We start from the raw sequence: 22,991 nt of genomic DNA, 5'->3' as shown, positions 1-22,991 counted from the left end.
ACAAGCCTAACACTGCACATCACCCACTCAACACCATCCCAACTGTCAAACATGGTGGTGGCAGCATCATGTTATGGGGCTGCTTTTCATCAGCAGGGATTGGCAAGCTTGTCAGGATAAAAGAGACAATGGACGGTGCAAAGTACAGGAGAAACCTTGACGAAAACCTGCTTGAGTCAGCCATGAATGTGAAACTGGGTAGGAGATTCGCATTTCAGCAGGACAATGATCCGAAGCACAAAGCTAAAGTCACACTGGAGTGGCTGAATAAGAAGAAAATACATGTTCTTGAGTGGCTCAGTCAAAGTCCTGATTTGAATCCAATTGAACATTAATGGGGAGACTTGAAGATTGCAGTCCATCTATGATCCCCATCAAACTTGGCAGAACAAGAGTAATTTCCACATGAGGAATGGGTAAATATTTCACCATCTCACTGTGCTAAACTAGTAGAGACCTATCCAGAAACTCATAGCAGTCATTGCTGCAAACGTTGTTTCCACCAAGTACTGACCCCAGGGACTGAATATTTTTGCAACCAGTGAATTTTAATTAGTGCATGTTTTTTTTGCAGGTATTCCTGACATGTAACCTCCTTCAGCTATAAGTGTTTAATTTGATCCCTTCAGTTATGATGAAAAAAGTTCAATTAAAAAAAATTGTTCCTACATAATTCATAATTCATCTAAATGTGGCTTTATTGGTAGGAGGTGAATACCTTTCACCCCGTACATACTCATGACTCCATTTTTGCTCTTTACTTATTGGGGTTCTTTCTGATGATTCCAATGCGATATTTGGTCTTCCGTTTGGTTTGCAGGCCACTGTATCAAGAACAGGATTGGTTTCAGAATGCCTCTGAGGAACACCAGCCTCTGGACGTACAGCATGAGAAAGAACTACAGCCACATCAACCTTCTGCTTGGGAATAGAAAGGAAATCTTACAAACAATATAGCAGGGAGCCCTGGATATTATCGTGCTGACAGAAATCAAGGCAGTGTCAGACATAATTAAATCCATGGAATATGTCCAATGAGATAGCTTTTATCTCTTGGTTGAGATTGAGGGCAAAAATACCAAGGTGGAAGAGAAACTGATGGTCAGAGGCTATCATGCTAACAAAGAGGTGAATCCTGAGGTTTACTATAATTATCAATTCAATTACATTGCTTATGGTGGGGATAAGGCTCACTGCTCTTGAGTTGAGATGGTAACTTTTATACCTTTCTTATGAACTGTGGTAATATTGGTGATTTTCCATGATGCAATCAGGCAGCCCTCAGATAAGTACCGAGCAAAGAGCAGAGAAAGAGGAGTAGATAGAGCAGATGAACACTTTTTGAGTGTAGAAGCAACTGATGCTGTCAGGATCAGTGGCAGCAGAGTCAGGAGTTGCTGGGAATCTCACTTCCTTGGCAGGAGGGAAGTTCACATGCTACAAAGGCAGGGGGAAGGGAAGAAAGAGGGGGTTGGATCAGGGAACTTGACCTTTTCTGCAAAGACAGAGTTAAGGCAATCATCCCTAGCATGAGCAGTGGCCATTGTCACACCAACATTCAAGAGTGAAGGAATAAATGAAAAGCATGTTCCAAAGACAGACTTGACCAATTGCCACCATTTTTTTTTGCAAATGGTGAGAGACCTGTGAGTTCAGACTGCAAGTGGGTTTGACACTGAGCTGTGACTCATGTGAGGACAGAAACACAGTGTTTGCAAGCTTTCCAGAGAAACAACAAGTACTCATCAGTTGGATTGCTTTTCTATGAGGAAGAGGCATGTTGCTTTCTGTGAAGAAGAGGCAAGATGTTTGCTGGAAATTGCCTGCCTCACCACATGAATCATTGTACGAATGAAATGTTTGGCAGGATAACTTGAGGCATGGAGGTATGAACTTATGATCAGAGAGAGAGAGAGAGATGGTAGAATGTGGAGAAATCAGTCCCCACACTGTCCATCTCCAGAGATAGGACACGTTTGGAGAGATGACACACTGCAGGTAAGTGTAATCTTCCCAATTAAACAAAGCATCTTGGTCGTTCCCTGAAGACTACCAGAGAGCAGACACTTTGAAGAGTACATTACCTAATGAACAAATGGAAGCTTAGAGAAAGTATGGGTGGGAAGTTTGACATATAGTTTGATAATCCAACAGATTGATAATCCAATCAGCTGTAATTGTGTAAGATGAAGTGACCACAGATGAAGAAGAGAGTTGGGGTGTGAGCAGAAGAGGAAGTATATGTTAACTAAAGGAGCTTTATATAACTTTCAGTCATTACAACCGGGAAGGCTGCAGACTATGCACAAACTACATTGTGCTATGGAGAGGAACATGCATCCAGAGATATTCCATTTGGATTGAGGGGAACAGGTGCAATGGGAAAGCGAGCTCTTGAAAGTTACCACAAGATACTATTAGCATGCACATTGAGTCTGTCAAAGTAATACAAGGACCAAACCAATGTCAAAACAGGGAAGGAAATAAGTGATTCCAGCATATCTTATAATGTAATTTTCTGTTACATAGATAATATAATATTTAGGGATGAGGCAGAATCCTGTTGGGAGAAATCGATGAGGTTGGAGAATAGGCTTCTGATGTTGATTAACAATATGGAAAAAGTTGGGTGATGCACAGCTTGTTGTGTGATGCATCGTGAATAGGAGTGTTGGGGTAATGAGTAGTGGAATGAGCGGAAGAGATGCAGTGAAACACATGGGCAATGGGGGTGGCAATGTGATCAGTTATGATGAGGGCATGCACAGTGGTGGTGGTGGTGGTGGTAGTGCAGCATTGCATAAAACACAGTCCCCCAAGATTATATCCTGCATCATTTGTATCAAACAATACAGTTGGGGAGGAATTAGGGGTTCCCATGCACCCCCTCTGGGATTTAATGACACCGGGTTTTTTAAACTGCCAAGGGTGTCTATTAATAGATTTGACATGTTCCCAAGAAAAAAGGTGGCTCGAAGGGTCCATTCGGCGGCCATCTTGGATTTCGTCACGAACGTCAGCGAAAATTTTAATGTCATAACTTTTTTACCACATGTCCTAGAAACAAATGAACGAACTTTTTCAACTAATTGTGGGATTGTAAATCATTTAAGAACATTATTTTAGCGTTTAGATGCCATTTATTAGATCAAAATCGAGAAAAACCTTCAAAATTGGACAAAATGTGATCATTTTTCAAGTATCGTCTGAATATGTCAAGTTTGTTTGCGAAGTTGATTCGCTTTAGAAGCTGGCCAACATTTTTCCTCTACTACATGATGTCATTGGAGTAACATTGTGTCTCTGTGTTTTACAGGTGAATGGTAGAAGTGAATCTATGCCCTTACGAAGCTTCATTTCACCATGGATCGTGGCCAAAAGCAAAAAATGACCAAAGCATCTGGTGAACTCTCATGTACAACCAAAACTGAAAAATGCTTAATACATGTGGTGAGGAGTGTTAAACATGACAAATTTACGGCATTGCAAACTGTTGCAGACCCGACAGAGAGACTGGCATTGTTCCACGAGATTCGTAATCTGAGATTGGCAGAATCACCCTCATCTGCACTCCGCATGGAAGAGGTATGCCGACAGATACCAGACTCATTATATGGTTATGATTTGACCATTACAGGCTACCATAGGGGCTGCTATCAGTATTTCTCAAAGAATCTAGATCGTCTAAAAAGCCGAAATCGTTCTGAACCCGCCTTCTCTCATTGCCACTCTCCCCGGAAACCAGGAAATACGGCAACTGTGTTTGGCCTGGAGTGTATCTTCTGTGAAAAAGAGGGACCCATTCATGTGACCATTAAAAACACTCGTACCACACAACGTCCAACTAAATTTACAATGACTGAAGCATGGCAGAAGATTGAAGCTCTTGCTGAGGAAAAAGGGCAATCAATCACTTCTTCGGAGGATCAAAGGTGTTCATCTCTTCGCAGCTGAAGCTCGGTTCCATTCCTATTTCCGAAAAGAGTTTGAGCGGGCGTCAACACGAGGTTAACAGCAAGAACCCTCAAACAATTGCAGAACAAGCTAATCTGACTGCCGCTCACAATGCAGCCTTCAATGCAGTGGTTGATTTCATAGAGCAGCACGTAATTATCCAGAAACAAGCAATTCAACTTTCTTCGCTTCGCTTAATCTATGTTGCCAAACTCGATGAAACTGCTTTTGCTAATCCTAATTATCGTTCGGAGAAACTAATGCGACGGCTGGAAAAGCATACACACCTAGGAACAAAACTCTCGATCAACAAGGTTGAATCTGATGAGCAAAGTTTCATTTTGTTCTACTTGGTTTATAGCTCTTCCCTAACAGTTGGAGAAGCTGTTAGTCAACTTTACAAGGTATATCATCAAGACCAAGGACAGCATAAAGGAAGTTGCACTAATGTTGCGAGGAATCATCCGTCGAGCATTCAAGGAGGGCAAGGATGTTCCATGGCTTCCGACTGCAGCTGATCTCACCGTCAATACAGATATGCTCCCAGAAGAACTCCAGAAATTTCTCAATCTTGTCATATCTGGAAACCCTCCATCCAAATGTGAGAAGTCTGAGCGCTTGGTTTTATCGATTGGACAGACCTGTGTCGCTCTTACAAATTCAGAGTGGAAACTCCCGAAACACATTTTGCTGTGTCTGACACTCAGACATATGTACAGAAGTAAGCAACTTACAACCCTTCTCAGTCGACTTGGTAACTGTGAGACTTATGATTTCGGTATTGAGCTAGAAACTGCTTTGGCAAAAGCGCTGGACCAGTCATCTACGCGGCTCACCCCACAGATTGTGAGGGGTGAACGCAATAGCCTCTTCCATTCGGAGTGGGATAATTATAATCAAAGGCTGACAGGTAGTCACAAGAGCAATGGTGTTAATGCATCAGCCGGAATCATGATACAGGAGACAAAAGATGGCATTGAACCTCAACAAATCAGGAACTTCCCAACCATTCCTAAGTCCAAGGAGCGTAGTGTCAAACTACATCCGCCGGCATCCCTACCTCCACTGCACATATACAAACGAGATGGACCAAGAATGGAGAAATGCACATTTGATCCTCCTCCAGAGAATGAACAGCGCTGGAAAAATGGTCTGCACGTCTATCATGTGTGGTTGTTATGCCGGAAAGTGTGCAGTTCTGGCAAGCAAACAGTTCCAGCTCTCGGTGGGTTCCTATCTGCTACAGGAAAAGCACCATCGATTACTATCCTAGCATTAACGAGCCAATAACTGAATACAACACCATTAAGCAGCTGCTACACATGTGTCAAGAAGCTACTGCACAGGTCGGTCAAGAGTACACGATCACGACATTCGACCTCGGCGTGTGCATGAAAGCACTCCTACTCATTTAGGTGATGAAGAAGAAGATGATGAAGGAGAAGAGGAGGATGAAGAAAATGGAGTGAATGACTTTGAGGATATGTTAACCTATCTTGATTGTGACAGTGATGATGATGATGACTAAAGTTTTAGTTTTTATGGTTTAAAACGAATAGGTGGCAACAATTTGACGTATGTGATGGAATACGATACTTTAAAAATGGTCCAATTTTGAAGGTTTTTCTCGATTTTGATCTAATAAATGGCATCTAGACACTAAAATAATGTTCTTAAATGATTTACAATCCCACAATTAATTGAAAAAGTTCTTTCATTTATGTTTCTAGGACATGTGGTAAAAAAGTTATGACATTTAAATTTTCGCTGACGTTTGTGACGAAATCCAAGATAGCTGCCGAATGGACCCTTCGAGTCACTTTTTTTTCTTGGGAACATGTCAAATCTATTAATAGACACCCTTGGCAGTTTAAAAACCCAGTGTCATTAAATCCCAGAGGGGGTGCATGGGAACCCCTAATTCCTCCCCACTAATATATTTCTCATCAAAAAAGGTATCCACTGTATTTCAGCTATTGTGGAACCAGGTAATCCATCCACCATTACAAAAGTTTTTCATTTCATGCTAAAATATGTTTCATCAATGAATACAAAGTAGTTGTAGTTGCATCAGATCTCTTCACTTGCACATCTTTTTGGACCTTCTGAATGGAAAGTTTGATGATATTGTTGAAGGAAGAATACTTTTATAACTGGTTTGTACTTTCACACATATTACCTGGAAAAAGTATTTTTTTTGTTTTTAGTGATAAAATTATTTCACTCATCAGGTATTGAAGGGGGTATCGAGTGCAGGTTTAAGCCTGAGTCTTAGACGAGGAAAAGAGTGATCACAGACCTCAGTAAAAGACCAGGAATCCATGAAAATAATGGGTTAAAGATGTACAACTTTTCAGCAGTCATATTTATCTGATGGCATCAGCATACTATCATACCTCTTATAGTGTGCTACCTCTGAGAACACTTTCACATTACACTCAAAGAAAAAAATATTCATTTAAAAAATACAACGAAAGAAAAATGGGAAAAATAAAAAAATAATAATAAAAAAGAGAAGACATCTGCAATTCAAAAAGTGATTGCTCGGGGTAAGCCTCCACTGGCCTATCCTTTTTTTATCCTGAAATGTGGGCGATCGCCCCCAATTTTCCCTTTGCCCAATATCCAATGATGGCATATTTTGTTTCGACTTCCATATGACCATGACCTTCAACATTTAGGGATGAAGTAAAAATTAAGAAAATGTGCCCCTATCAACAATCTATACATGAAACTCAACATCATGAAAATCGGAGGAAGATTATTCATGTTAGGGTCAAAAAGGTGTTTTTTGTTAATGAGGCCACAATCCGAAAAAAGTACTGTAAGTCACGGACACTCATCAAATATCAGGTGCACGTCTTCAGTGCAGGCCAATTATAATGATGCAAGAATATATTGGAAGGCCAAGAGGTCTTTGAGAGTGTGCTTTCGCAATATTGAGCAATGACGAAAAAATGCATTTTTTTCAGACCACCATTTGACCATGACCTTTAACTCGGCAGGGTATGATGCAAATTAAGGTTTATACACCTTATTGTAAGCTATACAGAGAGCAAAATTCAGTTCCGATCGGACAAACCTTAATCGAGTTATGAAGAAAAATGTTAAAATGGCTACAATTAGGTCATTACCCAAAAAATTAAGTCAAGGTCAAAAAAGATGAACTCTGCATACTTTTTATTCCCATTATTGATGCAACATTTCATTCCAAAAGACCCAGCAAGATCCGAGATACAGCTTGGATATTGGCAGAAAAAAGGGAGAACAACCTAAAGGGAGGTCTCGTACTCCAAGGGGTCAAAGACCTTGACCTATAACCTGGAGGTGTATGATGTAAATCAAGTATAAATGCACCTTGCTCTAGGCTATCTATAGAGGGCAATTTCATTCCAATCAGACAAATTTTAGTCAAGTTTTGGTGAAAAATGTTAAAATGTTTATAATTGGGTCATTACCTTCAAATTAGGTGAAGGTCAAATAAAATGTCAACCCCACATACTTTTTATACCCATTGTTGATGCAAAATTTCATTCTGAAAGTTCTCATATTGGCAGAAACAAAGGGAGGAAAACCTTTATGGTGGTTTAGTACTCCAAGGGATGTAAAATGTTGACCTTTCACCCAGAGGGGTATGATTTAAATTTAAAATAAGCATAAATGCACCTTGATCGAGGCTATATATACATGATAATTTTGTTCCTATAGTAAAAAGCGTCATCAAGTTATGCTGAAAAATATATAGATGTCTATAATTAGGTCATGGCCTTAAAATTAGGTCAAGGTCAAAAGATGATGTCAACCTCGTATATTTTATATTCCCATTATTGACGCAAATTTTCATTCTGAAAGTCCCAGCCGGTTCCAAGATACAGCTCAGAAATTGGGAGTGCAGGAAGAATTTTTTTTTCCATGTGGTGGTTTAGTTCTCCTAGGGGTCGAAGAAACTCTGTGGGACCATCATAAATTGGGGGCACTAATTGCACAGAGTGCCAACAAAGAATCGATGCACTCATTTAGAATTTAGTTTGAATACTTAATTTCAATTTGAAAAGGGGCTGCTTTATGACCTTCAACCCTCAACATGGAAGAAGATGTCCAGAAGAACATGGAGAAAAATTCATATTTGTGTGGAGAATGAAGAGAAGCATACAGATAAATTCAAACTGTGTGCATCGAGGCTTTGTCGCCACTGTTAAAACAAATGATACAACAGCAATAACATTTCCCCTATCCTACAGGGAGAGGTTTCAGAATGAAAAATATTCAAGTAAACGGCTTACAAGTACTGTAAAGTACGTAACAATTAAACGTAACCACTGCTATGTCTTTCTCATGAGCCAATAAGATTGAAGCCCTCTCGGCCAATCAGTGCGCGTCTCCTTCCATGTGTTGTTGGGAGTGTTTTGAGTGTTGTTTATGGTATATTTTGTTTCTTACACACAGGTCTACAAGAGCTCCGCATGGTTGTTGTTGGGGTTGGGGTCGATTTTTGAAATGTGCACCCATTGGTCGGACAGCTGCCGGACCGCACCCACACTTGTCGCTTGACTCCACCTAACATGGCACCCAGACAAAATAATATGGCCACCGTCTTGGTTTTCTGGTGGGACAATGACAACAGGCATGCATGCCTCTGCTGATAATACACTGCTTGGATTCGTTGCATCAGATTTCCATTGGCTTTGTTTGGTTCGATTGTTACTCATCATGAAGGACCCTGAAAAATGTAATCATATGTCGAATACAAATTATTCGTAAGGTTTAATCAAGCCTACCAGCACGCATGTATGCGCCTCTAAAAAAAATAGTGTCACGTCATTTTTGAATGGCCCATATTTTGGTTAAACAATCCGTGACCGTGTGATGAATCCAATTGTTCTGATATAACCATGATATAACCATGTTTCCCAATCATGTTATTCATCTTGTAAGAGTGCTTTAAATGCGAGTTTCCCAATTGGCCCGTTACTGGATTTTGTAGTAGGTTGTGACCACAGTGTGGTCATTCTTGTTTATGTTATATGATAAATACAGTTTGTTTGTTTTCTTATAAAACTCGGCTCGAACATTTTTACATAATGAGATCCAACGCCCAATGAAGCCATCCTATGGCATTCATACTTCATATATACGCTCGTGGAAAACCTTTCTCCAAAGGCACAATGTTATAACAACCTCTTATAGTGCTATTTTAATTGTGCTGACCCCTGTGGAACACATCCCTATCATTATAAGAAGTATGATAGAATTTGTAAGCGAAGACTCAAAGTAAGTAGGTGTACTTGCATTTCCATTTAATATTGAAATTATTTTAGTAAATGTTTTATCGGAAAGACAGATGTCAGAATTCATGAAATATATACAAAACAAGGCTTACTTTGCACAATTGGCACATGCCACCTTCGAACAATGGATGTTCCACCATGATGTCCAAGCTCCCGCAAGCCAGGCAAATGTCTACACACAGCAGGAGAAAATTATCAGGGAACAGAAAATATTAAGTGCAAAGGGTGGTGTTATCTTTGATTATATATATATATATATATATATATATATATATATATATATATATATACATATATATATATATATATATACATATATATATACATATATATATATATATACATATATATATATATATATATATATATATACATATATGTACATATATGTACATATACATATATGTACATATACATATATGTATATATACATATATATATATATATATATATATATATATATATATATATATATATATATATATATATATATCTTCTTCTTCTTTCGGCTGCTCCCGTTCGGGGTCGCCACAGCGGATCATCCGTATGATCCGCATAGTGATTTGGCACATGTTTTACGCCGGATGCCCTTCCTGAAGCAACCCTGGTCGCCTCTTACGACACAGGGATATGGTACACCTATTTTAATCGGGGTAAACACCGGCCCAGTACACTGGTACTCATTTCGCCGACCTCGGAAGGATGACAGGCTGATTCAACCCCCTGGTGTATTAATTCAGTGGCCCAACGGGGCTTGAACTCAGGACCTTTTGGATCCCAAGCCGCTGCCCTCACCACTGCGCCAACACCAGGCTTATCGATATATGTATATATATATATATATATATATATATATATATATATATATGTATATATATATATATATATATACATATATATATATATATACATATATGTATATATATATATATATATTTATATATATATATATATATATATATATATATATATATATATATATATATATATATATATATATATATATATATATATATATATATATATATATATATATATATATATATACAAATCGACTCCTCAAAACAATAACGGTTAAAGCAGACTTGTACCCCTTATCATTATTGAGTTCAATCAAATCAGCGGACCAGATATAATCAACTTCCTTGGAATAAACTTTCCTTCTACGAAACTTTGTGAATATTGGTTTATGTAATTCATCAGCTAATTGCTCTTCAATCTTAATGACATCATTAGAGCCTATAAGTATTTTGAATTTCCAAGTCCAAGTTTCAATTTAGCACTGATCATCTTCTTCACAATAAAACGATCAACTTTTTCTCTCAAGGTTGGATTTTGTATCAGAGACAAATTATACAACATTTCTCTATCGGCTTCATGCTTTTCTTCCAACGTTGTGGTATTCCCATAATCAATATCATGTCTCATGCACACTTCATCAACTCTATTGATGGGTTTTCTCCATGATTTAGGATTGTCTGCCTCATCTAATCTTTTATCCAAGTTTGTGCCTGGACCACAGAAAGAATACCCTGGTAGATGTAATTCCCCTGGTATTCCAGTAGTTGTAAATTTACTTCCTGATAAAAACTTTTGTATATCTCTTCCGAGTTTGTGTTTGGAGATAAATTGATTTTTTTTTTGAACCACACACCGAACATATACCTTTTTGTATAACCCTGTTATTTTTACTTTTAATATATGAAATATTTTTAGTATTAGTTTTCTTTTTACATTTGAGACAATAACTCATTTATTTATGTGAAAAAATTCCTGCAGAGTGCAAAAACCTTTTTAGTTTCCAACATGCACATTTGAATCTTAATTTTTAAAACATAAAGAATCCTTAGAAATGCCTTCACTCTCTCCTCCATTTATTTAAGAAAAAAAATAAGAATGAAAAACTTGAATTAAAATGAATATCTTGTCGATGTCAAATAGTCTTGTCGAAAGTATTGCAAATAGACTTGTCAATTCTTTGTTTTCCTCCTCGGTGGGTTGAGTTATTTTCTGTAATACCACCAATCTTTTTTTAATCTTACTGGTTTCCATATTTTGATATTTATTTTGTCTCGCTCTTTCCTCCCTCTCCTTCTCCCTCTCCTCCCTCTCCTCCCTCTCTCTCTTCTCTCTCTCCTCCCTCTCCTTCTCTCTCTTCTCCCTCTCCACCTTCTCTCTCTTCTCTTTTTCCTCCTTCTCTTTCTTCTCCCTCTCCTCCTTCTCTCTCTTCTCCTTTTCCTCCTCTTCCCTCTCTTCTTCAACTCCTTCCTCATCCCTTATTATCCTTGAATCGCTTGCCCCCCATAGAATATCATACATATATTCATCAGGATTTCTTGTTATTCCTGTATCCAAAATAATTTTTTTTACAACAGGAAACCAATAAAATTTCTTTTGAATTTCTAAAAGAGCCTTACCTTTTCTTAACTTTATAATTTTTTCATTATTTAACATTCTAATTAAATCTAAAGTTGTCGGTTTATCAACATCAGCATAATGCCAATCTTTTATTGAAAATACCTCATTCTTATGTTGCAGAACATATTTATTAAAATACCGAATACTCTTTTCTTGAAGGTATGCTTGGACACAGAAATGATAATTTTCTTGGAGCCTTCTTGCTGTCATTTATGTATTAGAAATATATGTATGAATAATATTATGGCACGAAACACCTCCCCATCTTCCCATAGTTAAATCATTTTGTAATTCCTCACTTATTATATATAATCCTGTTTTTTTCTGTTTTCATGATATAAACAAGGGCAAAACCATTATTATATTTACCCTTATTAAATTCTTTTATTTGTTGTTTACTAATCGTGGCCCCACAAAACTCATTCTCGATACCAAGTGGATAATATTCTTCCTTACGAGACTGATTTAATTGTTCCAGGTCTTCGAGGTTAAATTTAAATGACCAATTATACCCTAAATCATTCATATCATACCCCCATTGTTCTATTCTCATACAAACGATACGCCCTTCTTCATAAAAATTTATTTTATTTCGAACTGTGAATTCTGTATGACCTGGAGATAATATCAACACTTCTGTATCTTTGGAATACACGGCCATTTTATTTTAAGATATATGTATATATTGTGATAAATCGCTTAATCTCACCAAGTCATTCGCGTCAGTCGGGCTTGGATAATTTTTTAATTTATAAGCATTTTTCATGTTAATATTTTTGGTTATATTATATTTATGTCATTCAGCCTGTGCCTTTGTGTAATAATTTGATAAATCAATATCCAGTTCTTGGGATACACCAAAGATAGAACCATCTTTACCAACATAAGTCATTAATATTAGATTAAAAATAATATCATAAAATTTTTTATTTTTGTTGAGTTGAAATAACACATAAAGATATAATTGACCACAACACTTGGAATTTAATACTTGGACTTGAAATGTTTGATAAACACCATTCTGTAAGAATTTTATGACTTCAACAGGTGGTGGAAGACCAAAACAATCAAAATAATATTTGTCTTGACTATTAAAAATACAAACTCAATGAGAACCGTTCCCATTATTATCTTCTAAGTTAATAATAATATTCTTTGTATGTTTTGGCACATTTGTTAATTCATCTCTCATACAAATAACCACATTATAAATTTTTAATTTCTTACAATATTTGACGAGTTGTAAATTTGATGTTGTATTCTTTCCAAATTCTTTAAACCACTCATCAATGCTCAATTATTTTTCGAAAGATATAATCCATTACCTCTTTTCCTTAATTTTACACCTGCTTGTGCTCTAGAAGAAAGTATATCTCCAACTAACAATCTCGCTTTATCAGGCAGACCTTCAAGTTTTTCAGCAAAATCTACAATTACACCACTTCCACTAATTTGTTTCTCCAACTCTTTGTTATGTCTTTCCAATTCTTTTTGAGCCTGGAGTTGAGCCTTCCTTTCGTTGGCAGTTTTCACCGCTGTTGAAATACCACCCGTCAATGCTCCAACTGCACTTAAACCAGCAAATAAAGGAATTAGAAATGGGAGAAATCCTCCACTCGTCTCTCTCATTGAATATTTTTTCAACATTGGTTTTGTCATTTTAATTTTAAGTGAGCCAGTGTCATTCAAGATTTTAACCTGTTCTCTTGTGAGCAAAACATCAATTCTTACTGCTCCTTTTCTCTGAATTGTATTAATGTTAATCGTACAAGGCTTTTGATTTTGAACACAAGATGATAGTTCATGAAGATTGATTTGATTAACATATACCCCAGTTGGTACTTTGCCACTCATTTATTTAACAAAAAATTACGTGAGACTAATCATCACACCATTATCTGTATTAATCTGTAATTCTGTTTCGTCCAAAAGCAAACAATATGTATCAACTTCTTCACTCTCTCCTCTTTCAATATATAGGGAAGTATCCACTCGATTAGACTTTATAGTTTCCTTTTGAGCGCTCAGGTCAAACGCATAGATTGTATACAAACTTTTAAATGCTGTCATATCCAAAATAGGTTCTTTATTTCCATTACTTTCACATACCTTTTGGTAAGACTTGTATGCTTCAGCAAAATCATTTTTTTCCCAATTAATTTCCAATCTATCTCGTGGATAAAATGTTCCATCTAGAGAAACGCGAAGTTGTTTCACCTTAGCATTATCACTCAATGCATTATTCTTATCAGTCGCAGTATCACCATCTGGCTTTTTAAAAATGATCCACAGATATCGTGGCTTTCCTTCCAGAAAACCCAAATTCCACGTGTAAGTAGTTTGGTTGAGTTTAACGTGTTGACATCTTCTTCTGAGGTATGATACACTGAGTGGTTTCTTTGAGTTAAGTCTTCTATTCAACATCTCTTCTGTTTTAAGATTAGGAGTATATTCACTGATATACCAACTCATTTCCTCAATTACAAATTTATTCTGATCACCAAAAGCATTACCAACACCAAAAAGCAATCTATTTTCATTATCATTCCTTTGAAGTTGAAATCTAATTTTAAGACCATACAGAACTTTATCATGATCACAAAATCCAAATATACCTTAAAGAGGAACTGCCACAGTAAAACTATTTTCTGCTTTTGTATCATCATTATACGCTCCTTTCCTTTGAGTATATCCAGGGTCTGTGTTTGTTCCCGTTGACATATCAGGAATAAAACCTTCGACAGACCCCTTTCCCATTCTATCACTGAATGTATAGAGTGTAAATTTCATCATTTCAGATACAGCAGAGACATAATCAACCGCTTCAACTTCTTGTGTTCCAATATACAAACGAACACTATCAAACATTTTCCAGAAGAAATCATTGACAAGTGTAGCGTTTGTGTTATTCCCAGCCTTAGTGAATTTAAATTTACACAACAAGAAACTTTCGGATAGATTCAAATAGGTTTGTTGATTATTTATTTCAAAACTTTTTGTACCATTCGTATTCCAGTCTGTTCCAGTTATTGCATTTACCTTGAAGTAATCTTCTTTTTTAGTGGAGTTTGAGATGATAATAGTATCATCCAAATCATAGATACTATCAATTGCTACCATACTTGTATTTATTTAGGAAAAAAAGATGTTAAAACTTTTGAAACCCTGATCCAAGTATTCGAATTCTTTTCTGTCGTTCTTGGGGGGACAACTGAGTTTTGCCTTTCTTAATTTCTTTTATTGCTTGTAATTTTTGAGATTCCTTCTGGGCATCTTTTATGCTCTTTACAGCACCTGCTACATTTCCCACAGCAGAAGCAGTTGAACCAATTAGATCTTTACGTTTTAGAATAGTTGAACCAATACCCATGAGAGTATCAATTATCCCATCTCCTCTAAATTGATGTCCAACACCCCTTTGTCTCGTAGGTTTATAGTATCCTCTACCAAGATACATACCTTCACCCTTGTAGTATGGGGAAAGGAACATCCCATCCCCTGAAATTATTTTATATTTTCCCAACTCGTGTTTCCTCACAATAACCATCACATTTATTTATTGGATATGCTCCGGGTGAGACTGTTATCGTTTTATATCCACTTCCGGGATTATAACTAAACTTGTCATTTTTATCAGTTATATTAAATAAGGTATTATAAGTTTCCATGGACAATAAAGATGCCTCATATTCTTTTGTTGGGTCAAGTTGTAGTGGGTATGGGAATGAAGATGTGTGGTCGCTTGTTGTGAAATTAAAACTCAGGATTGTGCTTCTCATCTTATTTAATGAGATAAAATGTCTTTATATTGAGATTTATTAATTATTTTCATGTTCATCAACTGGTCTAAAATGGCTGATGCTTCATTAAAACAATTGTTATTTCCAGCCTTCTTACTACCTAACAACAATAACAGTCTATTAACTAATTGCGATGGGTCATTTGGAAGAAAACTAATACCTGAACCAAGGATACTTAAAGCCTGAATAATGTGTTTCTCCTCATTTTTCCTACTTTTACTAGAAATACTTACCCTATAATTTGGAGTGTTCAGCAGATCAATATATACTCTATCATCATTATTTTTCATATCCAATGGTTTATCAATATACTTTGATTCATCCCTCACAGTTGAACCTTGTCTTCCATCTTTTGTGAGAAGAAACATTAATCTCAGAGTTAGTTTAACAGGGGGTTGAGAAGAACCTAAGAACCTTAATTCATCATTAAATATCAATACCTTTTCTTGAACAAGAAGAAATATTGCTGGTTGTTCTGTTGGAATGAGTCCTGCTTTGGTTTTTGAATCCGCTGAATATTCATTGTTTTGAAGAGCATTCACAATATAATCAGGGAGTCGATTAATCTCTTCCAGTTGTTGAAATAATCCTTCATCATCATATTCTAATTCTCTGATATGCTCTAATTCTTCCTCCATCATTTGATCAAAATCTTTTAACATTTGAAGTTTTTTAGGAGTATATTCTACTGTGGGAACTGTGGAAACAACTTTCATTTTTTTCTTGGGAAGTTTTTAAAAGTGGTTTAAAAATTTTCTCTTGTTTTCTTTCAAATGCTTCTTCGCCCATTAGTTTCTCTCTGCGTTTCTTCTTTATGTCTTCCTGTTGTTTTACAACTTTTGAAACCAACTCTTGATGTTCCTTAAATCTTCTTGCTCTTTCTTTTGCATCCATTTATTTATTGTAAAATATCATTTAATGAATTGACAAAGATCAACAGGGAAATTTTCCTTTTCTTCATCATTCAAGTAGATGTGTTCAAATAAATCCTTTTCTTAAATATTTCATCAAATTCTTTTTTAACATTAATGCGAGTTGTAATTTCTTCTTCACTAATACTTGCATCTCTGCTTTTCATACATTTGCGTTGAGTTTCTTCATCAACATCAAAACCGAATGATAAAATCTTCACTCCACTCAGATGTTTAATAATTTGTCTCGTTCCTTCTGGATTAGTTTCTAATATCCCAAGACCACCAGATTTTAGTTTCCTCAACTCACTCTTACAATGTGAATATTTTGTTGTACCAAGAGAAACCTCCTCAAATATTTGACCTTCATTCCTCAATCGCATATGTTCCTCCACTGAAATATAGTGATAATCTTCACCTTTTACTTCTCCAGGTCTTATTGCTCTAGTTGTTGTTGATACAATGCGTATCACGGGGTGTTTTTTAAGTAAATTTACAATATTCTCATTTGTACTACACAAGAACCTTGATTTATGAAAGTTTTTTCAGAAGCAGATTTACCTACAAGATTTACAATAATAGTTGTCATTTATATATGTAATTGTTTATAAAACAAAAAATATATCCCTTAATATCTCATCTTGTTTCACAACAATATATTTATATTTTTCAGTCGTGTGCTTCATGTAATCCTCAAATTTCTTTTTACTACATAATGTAGAACAATTATCTCTCCAAAAATTATTGATATCTATTGAATTTAACTTGAATAAAATAAAAGTATTAGCATTGTTTCTGATGGAACGACAAGGAAGTTGAAAGTACGATTGACTAAGATAAATACAATTACAAGAAGAATGTCTCCCTCTTGTGTCGTAGCTGTCCATTACCGTTTGGTTTCTCTCATTAACACAATCATAAAAGACAACGAGGTTCTTTTTTGATTTATCCAAATGTTGGGGAAACGGTATATCATCCGTATTATCACTAAGAATACAAGTTATCGGATTTGATTTCTTTTTACATCTCTGTGTATCACAAAATAGTTGAATTATATCTTCAATGTTATAATCATTTCGGTTTTTTTGAAGTTTAAATAAACCGATTATATCTTATTTTTGAAGACCAGCATAAAAACCTTGTGAGAGTAGTTGATACTCTGGTTGAAAACTCGACTTTGTGAAAATTATTAAATTATCATAATCTAAAAAGTTAGGAGTGAGGAGCATCTTTAAAAGTAAGCAGGTTTTTCCACATCCACTTGAACCAACTATGAGACATCTTAATAAATTTGGGAGATTTTTATGGTTGTTAAATTTTATCTTATTTTCCCAAATGGGTAAAAAAATCATTCATTTATATATTTGGAAAACAGGTTATTTAATTTATTATTGGCTTTTTTAGAAACTCTATGTTTTATCCTAAGTTCAGGTTTAATTTCAAGATTATTATATTTTACATTATTATATAATACATTATTTTATATTATACAGATTATTATATAATACATTATTTTATTTATACAATATCTTGTGTTGATATTTCCCTGAAAATCACATCCATGAATAATATATAACAACAATCCTTTGAACATTTCTCGAATACTTTCAGTTTCTTCCCTTGTAAGGAAAGGTGTGTAATCACCCTCATACTTTACATTCATTTCTCGAATCAATCTTGTAAAGTAATTCATTTTTGGTGTAAATCTAAAAGAATTATTTTCCTTTTTATTTTTTTATCATTAATTAGAAGATAATCACAGAATATACATTGTTTATAGGCTTTTGACTCTGTGTTTAATCCCCGTCTTTCACACGCAGGACAATTCTCAAATTTGTCATGTGGAAAATCAGGAAAGTCTAGCATATTTATAAAGTAAAACTTTACTTAAACTGAAATTCATCGATACTTTCAGTTGTATATTGACTCATATTTAATAATATTACCATCGATATCGATATACTTTTTTTCATTACCAGATTCAATGACAACATTTTTTATATTAAAGGTAATTTTAAAATGATCGTTCAATGCTATTGAACGAAATGTCATTTCACCTGATATATTAACATCCTTTATTTCATCAGGATTTACATCTTTGGGTTGTTGAAAAAAATACAAATTTCTCCTTGCATATTACAGATGGTCTTATCTTTTCTTTCTAAAGCTTCATCCATAAGGTTTTTGCTTTGTGATACTTTTTCTTGTTTCATTGCTTTTTCTAGTTTTGAATATATTACCAGAAGGAGAGGAGAAACTTTTGTTAGAGATACTTTAATTGATGTTCTACCAGGTATACTAAAAGCCCTTCCACTGAAGGAAATTGAAGAACTCATCATATCCACCATAATTGTTTTTATCCAATAGTTGTTATATTTATCTTTGTTCAATTTTACATCCTTAACATATTTCCAAGTATCTTTAACAAATGAAGAGATTGATTGAAACTTGTCTTTTGTGTCTTGAAACAATGTATTTATTTCGTGAAAAAGTTGGAGGATAAAATGGTTTTAAGCACAGATTCACCTGTAAAATAAACGAAATTTTCATCAAGAAAATTTTAGTTTAAGCAAAGATTTATTATATAAATATTGTGAATACAACATACTGTGATGTTTGTAATCACGAATATAAACATAATAGAAAACACCTCCGAACCAACAAACACACATTTAATCTATTTCATAAAATATCTCCTCTTGAGTTGGAAAGAAAACATTGTGATATCTGGTCAAAGGATGTTTTAAAGAGAAGTTATAATAGACATCTTCAATCACAAAAACACAAGGAAAATAAGTTTAAAGTTAAGGGAGACCATTATATTGAAAACACTGATGGGGCATTTAAAGGGCATATAAAAATAAGGATTTTTCAATTTGGAGAAACCGGTCCATCATCAATAGCTGAATCAATTGAAATAGTGAAACCTGATGTTGAAAAAGTTATTAAAAAGACATTAAAAGAAATGAAAACTTTAAAGTTTTATATGGGAGTGAAAATGAATATGAAAAGACAAGATGAAGAACAAACTCCTTATATGAGAACAGATCTTCATTTTATAACATCATTTCAAATTTTTTTGAATAGTGGGGTTTATGAAGAACTATCAAAACAAGAGGAGGATGTTGATAATACAGTGGTAGGAAGTGGATTCAATATTAAAAAAAATCATCTTTTTCGATATACACATTCTAAAATCAAACCCTCTTTAAGCTTCTTCTTATATTGAATTACCAAAAGAAATAAAACTAAAGAAGGCAGTTGTTAATATTAAGAACAATGATAATAAATGTTTTCTCTGGTCTGTTCTTGCTCACTTTCATCCACCAAAATGTAATTCAGAAAGAGTAAAACAATATATGAAATATGAGAAGACCTTGGACATTAAAGATTTTAAATTCCCAATGCCACTAACAGATATTCCAAAATTTGAGAAAAAGAATAATCTTTCTATTAATGTATATGGATTAACGGATACAAACAAAGTTCAAATATTAAAAATTTCAAACAACTATAAAAATGAAGAAACACGCAATGATCTTTTATATTTTAGTGTTAGAAATAATTTACATTACACATACATCAATAATTTATCAAGATTAATCTCTTCTCAGGTATTCAGAACAGCAAACAAAATATATCCTTGTAAGCGATGTCTTAATTCATTTCATGCAAAAGAACGATTAGAACAACATTCAAAATATGGTAGTAATCATAAATCAGCTGTAATTACAATGCCTAAACCTGGTGAAAAGATTTCTTTTGAAGATTATAATAAATCTATCATGCACCCATTTGTGATATACGCTGATTTTGAATGTATCCTTAAAAAGATAAATACTGCTTCTCCTAATCCAAAAGAATCATATACAAATAAATATCAAAAACATATTCCTTGTGGTTTCTGTTATTATATCAAATCATCTGTTGGAGAAAAGTATAACAAACTTGAACATTATAGTGGAAAAAAAGCTTCACAAGAGTTTGCAAAACGATTAGAAAAGGATTGTATAAGACTCACTAAATTAATGAAAGAAACAAATGAACCAATGAAATTAACCAAAGAAGAAAAATTAGAATTTAGAAAGAACAATATCTGTCATATTTGTGAGGGGGAAATTAAGGAGTCTAAAGTTAGGGATCATTGTCATCTTACTGGTAAATATAGAGGTCCCGCTCATTCCTGTTGTAATCTTAATTATAAATTACCTTCTTTTATTCCAGTCTTTCTTCACAACAGCGCCAACTATGATACACATCTATTTATGAATGAACTTTCAAAAACACCAGGGAATATTTCTGCCATAACAAACACAAGTCAAAAGTATATTTCATTTACAAAAATGATATTCACAAAACCTTAAACTCGTATTAGGTTTCTAGATTCTGACAAGTTTATGGGAACACCACAAGCCTACCTCGCATCAAATCTAAGTTCCACGGACTCTTTTCCAAATCTTAATTCATTCTTTCCAAAAGAGGAAATTCTCACTAAAGAGGAAATTCAGATTAAAGAGAGAATTCAAAGTAAAGAGGAAATTCTAATTAATGAGGAAATTAAGGAAGAAATTCTAACTGAAGATGAAATTCTAATTATAAAGAAAATTCTAACAATGAATCAAATTCTAATGAAAGAGGAAATTCTGATTAAAGATGAAATTCTGATTAAAGAAGGAATTCTCACGAGAGAGGAAATTCAAACAAGGAATGAAATTCAAAGTAAAGAGAAAATTCTTACAAGTAAGGGAATTTATCCTTATGATTATATGGATTCATTTATGAGATTTAAAGAAACACAACTTCCTTCAAAAGAAAGTTTCTATAATAACCTTTATGAAGAAGAGATAAGTGATAAGGAATATAAACACGCACAAGAAATATGGAAAATATTTAAGATAAAGAACCTTGGAGAATATCATGATTTATATCTAAAAACAGATGTTTTATTGTTAGCTGATGTGTTTGAAGCTTTCAGATCACTCTGTCATTATAAAAATTGTTATGGATTAGATCCTGCTCACTATTTCACAGCTCCTGGTTGAGCTTGGAGTGCAATGTTGAAAATGACAAAACAAGATATAGATTTAATCAGTGATGTTGATATGCTTTTGATGATTGAGAAGTCCAAGAGAGGTGGAATATCACAAGTATGTTCAAAAAGATATGCTAAAGTAAATGACAAATATCTTCCAAATTATGATAGTGAAAAAGATAGTAATTATTTGATGTATTTTGATGCTAATAATTTGTATGGATGGGCAATGTCTCAATCTCTGCCTTATGGTAAATTAGAGTGGGTGGAAGAAAAGGATTATGAAAAGGCTTTGATGAATATTGTTATTTCTTCTCAAGAGGAATTGAATGACGAAGAAGAAGGTTATTATTTTGAAGTTGATTTGAGGTACCCGAGTGATATTCATAATAAGCATAAAGACCTTCCTTTTGCATGTGAGAAAGAAACCCCAAAGAAAGAATGGTTCAGTGATTATCATAAAAGTTTTAATATTAAAGGCAAATCAACAGAAAAGTTATGAACAACATTCTATGATAAAGAGGGATATGTTTTGCATCAGAGAAGCTTAAAACAGTTTTTGAGAGAAGGATTGAGAGTAGCTAAAATTCATAGAGTTTTAAAATTTAAACAAAGTCCTTGGGTGAAAAAGTATATTCAATTCAATACAGATATGAGAGCAAATACAAAAGTAAAATTTGAAGGGGACTTTTATAAATTAATGAATAATGCTGTATTTGGAAAGACGAAGGAAAATGTTAGAAACAGGCAAAACATTAGATTCGCAACATCTTGGAAAGAAGCTTCGAGATTGATAAATAAACAAAGTTTTGAGAGAGAAGAGGTTTTTTCAGAGAACTTTTCTGCAATTCATATGAAAAAGGAAAGTATTGTAATGGATAAACCAATTTATATTGGAACAGCAGTTCTTGATTTATCAAAGATATTGATGTATGATTATTTGTATAATGACTTAAAGAAAGAGTATGGTGAAAATGTTTCATTGTTGTATATGGACACTGATAGTTTTATCCGAGATATAAAAACTGATGATTTTTATAAAGATATGAAGAAAAATATTGGAGTATATGATACAATTAATTTCAGCAAGAAGAGTGAGTTATTTTCCAAAAAGAATGAAAAGGTTATTGGTAAGTTTAAGGATGAGTTGGGTGGAAAAGTAATGAGTGAGTTTATTGGATTGAGAGCAAAGGCATATGCTTCTAAGTATGGTGATCAGATTGATAAGAGGTTAAAGGGAATAAAGAAATATGTAATAAAGAAATCAATAACTTTTAGAAATTATTATAATTGTTTGATGAATAAGAAAGAAGAATATAGGAAAATGAATACAATAAGAAGTTATAAACATAACATATGTAGTGAAGAAGTAAATAAAAAGGCATTAGGAGCCTTTGATGATAAGAGATTTATTTTAGATAATGGAATAGATTGTGTTCCATATGGATATTGTATGATAGAGTGTATAAAATAGATTGTGTTTTAACGATGGGAAGATGGGTTAGGGTTTCTTAAGGGCTACCGCCACGTTTTTCGCAATATATAAATGGTCAAACCAAGTATTAATCAAACTAAAGAGTGGAGAAAA

At 34.3% G+C, this 22,991-nt stretch overlaps 1 protein-coding gene across 11 annotated transcripts in view; it reads right to left on the bottom strand.

The window, feature by feature from the left end:
- The window catches only part of LOC147034931 (DNA (cytosine-5)-methyltransferase 3A-like), a 516,888-nt gene that overhangs the window by 162,733 nt on the left and 331,164 nt on the right, over nucleotides 1-22,991 (bottom strand). For 9 of the 11 annotated variants that reach the window (XM_085891359.1, XM_085891342.1, XM_085891335.1 and 6 more), the window contains 2 exons: nucleotides 9,335-9,414; nucleotides 1,294-1,437 (listed from right to left, as the gene is read on the bottom strand). In XM_085891359.1, coding sequence (XP_085747485.1) covers nucleotides 1,294-1,437; nucleotides 9,335-9,414 — 224 coding nt within the window. The remainder of the gene's footprint in view (nucleotides 1-1,293; nucleotides 1,438-9,334; nucleotides 9,415-22,991) is intronic. The other 2 variants (XM_085891396.1, XM_085891405.1) reach the window with 1 other exon arrangement.

The sequence above is a fragment of the Eptatretus burgeri genome, chromosome 1 (assembly GCF_056783735.1).
Source record: "Eptatretus burgeri isolate ZD-2024b chromosome 1, Ebu_testis_v1, whole genome shotgun sequence".
In the NCBI taxonomy this organism is placed as follows: domain Eukaryota; kingdom Metazoa; phylum Chordata; class Myxini; order Myxiniformes; family Myxinidae; genus Eptatretus; species Eptatretus burgeri.
The sequence above is the reverse complement of the archived record's forward strand: the minus strand, read 5'-3'. Positions and strand labels throughout refer to the sequence as shown.